The 7,262-nt window shown below is 43.0% G+C and overlaps 1 protein-coding gene across 1 annotated transcript in view; it reads left to right on the top strand.

The window, feature by feature from the left end:
• Nucleotides 1–2,024: 2,024 nt before the first annotated feature.
• The window catches only part of LOC104967977 (N-acetyl-beta-glucosaminyl-glycoprotein 4-beta-N-acetylgalactosaminyltransferase 1), a 20,217-nt gene continuing 14,979 nt past the window's right edge, over nt 2,025–7,262 (top strand). The window contains exon 1 of the mRNA XM_010797518.1: nt 2,025–2,039. Within this exon, the coding sequence (XP_010795820.1) occupies nt 2,025–2,039 (15 nt within the window). The remainder of the gene's footprint in view (nt 2,040–7,262) is intronic.

The following is a 7,262-nucleotide window of genomic DNA, read 5'->3' as shown; positions in this document are numbered from 1 at the left end:
CCCCCCCCCCTCTCCCGTGCTTTACTCTCCCTCTTCGCTCTCTAATCATGTTTTATACTTTACATTCCAGGCCAACTGTGGTGCCTGTGGCTATCTAGTCTCATTCAGCATTCCCCTGTCTCCATATGTGACGCCACTTCCAATAATGTGCAGCTAAGGGACAGTATGGCTCCATTATTGGATGATTAGGTTTTATAGGTTTCACTGGCTTATTGTACAGTAATTGAGCTGGAAATACACTACACTGTATATGGAGGCTGGTTTTGTTTTCTTTATGATATAGGATGACGGATATTACACACACCCACATGCACATAAACATTTAACCTCAAACACGCCCTCTCATAATCAAATCCACTTTGGCTTTTGGGATGATGTCACCATTGAAAAACTCTGCCAAAAGGTTGAGTGTCTATGTATGTACAGTAATGGTGGCAATATGCACTTCGGGAGTTATTCTCATTAGTAGCATTTTTTTTATTCAACAGCTCACTATCACTGTAGTAAAGACGGCACCTGATTGGCTGGAACCGATCTAGTGCTGGCTGTTTTATATGCCCAATTCAAATAGAAACAGTTAACCTCCCTTTAAGAACAAGCTGCCCTCTATTCAGTTCCTGGACACATCACACTATGGGCAGCAGGCTGGGCAAGAGGCACAAAGTGTGTGTGTGTGTGTGTGTGTGTGTGTGTGTGCGTGCGTGCGTGCGTGCGTGCGTGCGTGCGTGCGTGCGTGCGTGCGTGCGTGTGCGTGTGTGCGTGTTAGTGTGTGTTTGCACTAATTGCTCCCATTCTGTCTGTGTGATCAGCTCATTTGCTCTGAGAGCGAGAACAGAGAGCCAGTCAGTTTGGATGGCAGACAGCACTCTCATTGAGCGAAGGCCTGAGCCTGAACTCTGGATTATGGCGTTCTTAATAACACACACGCAGGCACACACACATTAAGAAGGTGAATCACAGTAACAGAGACTGGGATGGAGGTTCATATTCTTTTCAGGAGAGGAAACTCCAGTGGAGCTAACTGGCCAGTTGGCTGTTTGGATGTCTCCCAGAGGTCTAAAACGCCTCTGACTTTCACATGTGTGCAGTGATGGATGTTTGAAACCACTTACGAACAAATAAACATGAACTCTGGCCATTTGATGTTAGTCAGACCTTAAGTCTTTCCATTATGGATTGAAGTATTTTCAGCCTTCAACTTTTAATTATAAGAAGAAATGAGCAAGCAGTAAATATATCTGAACCTTGACCAGTCAAGTGGGCAGGGGTTTGTTAGCACAACACCTTTTGGAGAACTGTAAGGATTAAAACGTTTTTTATCTGTTAGGACCAATTCACTAGAGCTTCATTTACTCCCTTTTTTCACCTACAATGCAGTTTTTCCATGTACTGTATGGGTCTCTGTCTTGGTGACATCATACAACTTCCTTTGTGACTCATCTGATTTTTTCTCGGAAGACTCGACTTGCAGGTTGATAACCGCTTGCATTTGTTTCATGCTTCCTAATTAGTTTCGTTATTGATAAACCTTTGCCACTACAAAACCTTTACCTTTATAGCTAATCTCAAGACTAAAATGTGGCATTTTTTATTATCACTTCAACCCCTGCATGAATCACATTCATCATTCTGTGACTCACCAAGTCCTTCTTAGTTTGAACTGCTACTTCGACTCCTTCTCTCTTCCTTAATTATTCTGTCACGTACTAAATCGAGCATTCACACACACTCCCAGATCGAAATTAACACCATTTCAGAGGGCCATGCAGTGTCTTTCACACCAGCGTGACATCATCAGACAATCACAGGTAGTTCACTTTAAAAGCTCAAGGAGAACATTTCACAGCACCAAATCCTTTCCAGTTTATTTGTTCAGATATAAACTCTTGCTGCTGGTTCTCACAGTCCGACGTGAACTTTGATATTGGCGTTTCAAAGAACTGGATGCAAATCCCCCCCTGTAAATCTAAAGCAGCTTTCTGCTGATTAACATTCCTTGTTGGGCTGGGTAAAGGGGCAAATTCATGACGCAGAACGGGGTGAGTCAAGGGGGGGGGTGGTTCACTCACACTTTCAATCACCCCGTTCCTTTTTCCCCTCTCTATCTCGCTCTATTTCAAACTGTACCTTTAGACTGAGCAGAGAGGACAAGAAGCTCAGGAAATGAAAGGCAAACCACCGATTATCGTTCCTTTACAGAGAAGTGCTTTGTACACCATTTTGTTTATTGCTCTGTTTGGCCTTAACTTACAACTGCTACACTGAGTGCAATGATTATTGACGTCTTTCCCAAAGGTTAACAGCAATACCCCAAAATCAAACATATACACAATCCTTATACGCACAGTAAATGTAAAGTGTCAAAAGAAAGAGTTCTAATTGTACAAATGTGCTCCTGTCGTTAGATTATTTGGATTATAACTGTGGAGCTGACTACTTTATATACTGTTTGATAGTTTTATAACATTGCATCATATTTAGAATTACTTTCAATGAGTGGCTACATAAATATCATATTCATTTGTAACAACCTGCACAGTAATCTCAATAAACAAGAGAGGCTACATTAACATCTACATAGACAGAAAACTATATGTAGAGCACAGTTGCTTTAAAAGGTCTATCATGCTCAAATAGAGACTGCATTAAGGAGGAACAACCATTCACAGACTTACTCCATCCCATAATAACCTGCCATGGATAAGTTGAATAGAGAGGATGAGTAAGCAGCATTTCACAGCAGTGCTTGAACAGGCATGCAGCTCTTTTGTGTGCAGTAATTAGAAGGGCTGCTCTTTTAACAGCCGCCTGACTCTACTTCTGTCCATGCCATTGTTGACAACAACTGTCCGCACTGTGAAGCACAGAAGAGAGGTGAGAGTTCGATGCCGGGAGGGGATACTGGGAGGGTATTGGTCGTAACATCGGCTGGTAAGAGTGGGCAAAGCACCTCGTACAATTAGTCTGGAAATCAATTCCACTGTGGGAACATTTGTAAGAGCGACCTACTGGCAATAAATCAACAGACCACCCAACCTCAGACACACGATGACATTCTGATATATGTGCAGACACTTTTGAGCACAGACTCAAATATTGGTGAGGTGTCATTAAACCATATACATGTGGCCATGTGTCAGTCTTGCAGATGACAGCAGGGCATAGACATCAGCTTTAAATATTCAGTGTGTGTGTGTTGGTGACCTGGGTGTGTGAGGGACCTGCAGGGCGTGGTGGGGTGTCCACCTCTTTAGCAGGAGGCAGTAAACTACCTCTAACCAGACCAGTCGCCTTATTCGACTGGGTGTTTGACCCATCTGACACAGGGGTTTACAGCCCACCCCTGACACTCACACACTGCACACACCCCTCGCACATATACTAAACACAGGGGGAGTGTCCACACCCTAAAGAGAGCGCCCTTAAGAGAAGCCTCCTCTTGTGCAGTTATGTCACCTTTTGACCTACACATCTTCACACCCACAAAGCAACACTTACTCACACAAAGACACACACTCACACTCGTGCCACCCTCCTATATGTAACAAGTGCCCATGTGGTGGTCAGAGCTATGGGACGCACTCAAAATTAAACAAAGCCTCATTGTGTCCATGTCCTCCTCACACAAGTACATACACACACATGCTTAGACACCTACAGTACAATGGTCCTGGACCTGGGGGTCAGCCATCTTTGTTGTCCTTCTGTGCTTGGATTTCCTTCACCCCTTTTTTTTGTCATTCTTGGAAAAAACGATTGTGCTTACATGAGCATTCTTGATAGCACACTTTGTGATAAGAGAAATCGAAACGGCAAGATAACATTTTTAATTAAAAATAAAACAATAAAGTAAAGAAATGACAAATAAAAGTTAGAATTAACACTTGAAAGAACGAAACAGAAGAGAAGAAAGGGACCAAACTGACTGAATATGTGTCAGATCATGGGAGCGTTAACAGTGTGACTTATTCTTAACCAGCTCTTGATATAAAAACTGAATAAAGCAGAGTATGGGGATAATCTTCCTCAATGTGGTGTGAATGGTGACACATTGTGAAAATCAATTCTAAGTTTCAGTTCTGGCTTTTGGCAACAAAAAATCAAGAAACGGGTATTTGTTAAAAAAAAGAATTCCCATCATCCTGATCACCACCACCACTCACTACTGTATTGGTTTCCTTTTAAAACCAAGCGGACAGTGTTTGACTTCTGTGCAAACAGTATGGTGAGTGTTTAGTGCTTCTTCCTCTCTGCAGGGGGCACCTGCTCACACATTCCTCTGCCCGAGCGTGGCAGCAGCACAAATAAAGTTGTGGGTGGTGAGCGTGTGTGTGTGCATAATATGCAAGGGGGGGTGTTTGTTGCCCATGTGTGTTCCCAGCTGTTGCCTGTGCAGGTGCTACAGGCCCGCTTGACTCAGTGTGTGTCATTGAAATCATTTATAAGGTCATCCCAACAACTTCAGACAGGTCTAATCTCTGCATTCTCTTTTATTGTGTCTGGCTGTGTGTGTCTGTGCCTCTTAATGTGTGCATACGTATGCATGAGTGTGTGTGTGTATGTTATGCTTACACATCTTCCGGCGCAGACTGAAAACTCATCTCTTTCGACTCCACTTCGAGCGATAGAATTACTAACAAAGAACTGCTAACAGAGCACTTATATTCTAATGAAGGACTGGCTTATCTAAAGCCAGTTGAGTAGCACTTGAAATGTTTGGCTCTATGAAACCTGATGTACTTATATGATTCTGTTTTCTTCAAGGTTGTATCTTCCTGGTCGAATGTACTTATTGTAAGTCGCTTTGGATAAAAGCGTCAGCTAAATGCAATGTAATATATAATGTAATGTAATTATGCAGGTCATAAGNCACACACACACACACACACACACACACACACACACACACACACACACACACACACACACACACACACACACACACACACACACACACACACACCGTGTCTCCTTTCACAGCCTTCTCATTCATTACAGGGTGGTTGGATTAGAGAGTCGGGGAAGGGGGCTTCAAAGACACTTCCCCTGCCCAGAAAGGAGCTCTGATTCTGGGCCAGGAGGCTCCACGCTGCTCCCTGTGTGGAGGCTGGAGGGTGGACAGTCACACAATAGTACAGTGTTTTGAAGGACTGCTACAGGGTGTGTATCCCCCCCACAGTATCTTGATCTCCTCTGTCTTTTACAAAGTATTTCACACAACAAAAGAAAAGCCTCATTTCATGTCAATGGAATCTGAGGCCAGATGTGATCCTTCACTCGCAGGCCTGGCCTCTTGTTTTCCACACTCAAAAGCACCAACACACCTGTTTTCCACACATCAAACCTCACCCCCACACGCCCTTTCTCAGAGAGTGCGTGCCACATAGAGGTTTTCTTTTGTAGGCACTAAGCATGATTTCTGGGAGGAAACCACTGAGATTGATGAATGAACTTTATTGTATGTGTATGACTCTCTGCAGAACCAGAGGAATACACTTCATTCAGTTGTGCTAACTGAGTTTCAGCATATAGGGTTAAAAATATCTCCATGTTTGCTTGCTCTGGCGGACCCTCATCACATTCCTTATCTAAAACAAGATTCAAGTGGGACAGAGGGGCTTTTTAGAAAGTGAAAGTGGTCTATTAGTATTTCGGCTAAAAATAATCATTTCATTCGACGAGTTAGTATACGCGTGTCTTTCAAAATACAATCTACCGATGTGGATTTAGGGATAGACAGAGAAGCATTCATGAGCTAAAGCTGCTTACAGTACACTTGACCCCTCACTGGAATATTCAAGCTAGCGATTTGAGACGTTTCTGATTTAAACGGCATTACTTTTACTCACCTGACTCAAATCACACACACACACACACACACACACACACACACACACACACACACACACACACACACACACACACACACACACACACACACACACACACACACACACACACACGCTGGTTAGCCTGACAACATATCAAACCATGATAGACAAGTAAAGCGGGGTCTGGTCGATATCCCGTGACGCCTCTGGTGACCCCCAGCTGCAAGGGGTCACGGGTCAGAGGTGGTGCTCAGCTGGGTCTAAAAGAGGAAGTAACCTTATCAGCTGTGTGAAATGGGTCTTCCCTGAGTCACTGAGAGGAACACCCACACACATCGCTAATCACTTCAAGACACAAGCTAAGATGGAAAGAGAGGAAAGACCCTATATTAAAGTGAATGTGAAGGAATTAAATGTAGGGTTGTGCCTGGTCTGCCTGCTGTTCTTCTTGCTATCCAACATACTCTGTTGCCCCATAAAGATGTTTTCTAGGAGGTAAAACCACAGAGAAGGTCAAAACTAAGATTTAAAAGTTTGAAACAAAGACTTGAATGTGTAAACTATAATACCTGCGCCCAGGCTTGTAGTAAGGTTTTATTTCTCTTTCCACTGGCAGAAATCCTCAATCAAAATGTGCAAAGGACTAAATGTGTTTCTCCACAATGGGATGCTGAAACTTCGTCATATACACAACTACGGTTTAGTATCTAATGATCATCAGATCATCCTGTCTGTTTTCAGAAACTCTGACATAAAGGTTTTGTATTATTGCAAATATTACACTACAAGCCTTAAGGATGATAACGGTGTTATTTAGAAACACAGCTGGTGGTAGTAGAGAATAATGCCAACATGTTTGTCTACAATGTATTTATTAGTTATAAGTAAAAGAAGGAGTGTGGTGGTGTTTGATTGACAGCAGCTGGCAGGTGGAGGTAGTAGTGAAAGGTAAAGACCACACTAGAATCTAATCCGACCGCAGTTACATTTGCATGTAAGTTTACAAACATGTTTGATGTGTATAAGATGAGCAGCTGATTATCTATCTAGCCTGGAAACTCACTCTGGTAACTGTTTGTTTAACAAGCTAAGGTGCAGGACAAGGTCACTTAAGGTTTGTAAATTAGATGAGGAGATGTTATCCGGAAAGCTAATGATTTCTCAATATATGCAAATGGTTACTTTGCGGTATTCCGTAAATTCATTACAAGACTGGGGGAATCCATCATGAAACAACTGTTGGGCTGTAAATGTGGTCTCAAATAACAAACCTACTACCACCACCCCTGAACAAACACACACACACGGAGGATTTGGAGTGGTAGGATTCAAGATGGCTTTGGTTTCCCACAGCCCCCAAAAATATCGCCATAAGCTCCTCTACACAACTACCCCTAATCCTAAACATGACTTCAGCGTTCCCCCCCCCCC

The sequence above is a fragment of the Notothenia coriiceps genome, unplaced genomic scaffold (assembly GCF_000735185.1).
Source record: "Notothenia coriiceps isolate Sejong01 unplaced genomic scaffold, NC01 NC01_scaffold00038086, whole genome shotgun sequence".
Taxonomy (NCBI): Eukaryota; Metazoa; Chordata; class Actinopteri; order Perciformes; family Nototheniidae; genus Notothenia; species Notothenia coriiceps.
This window is presented reverse-complemented; position numbering and strand designations above follow the sequence as displayed.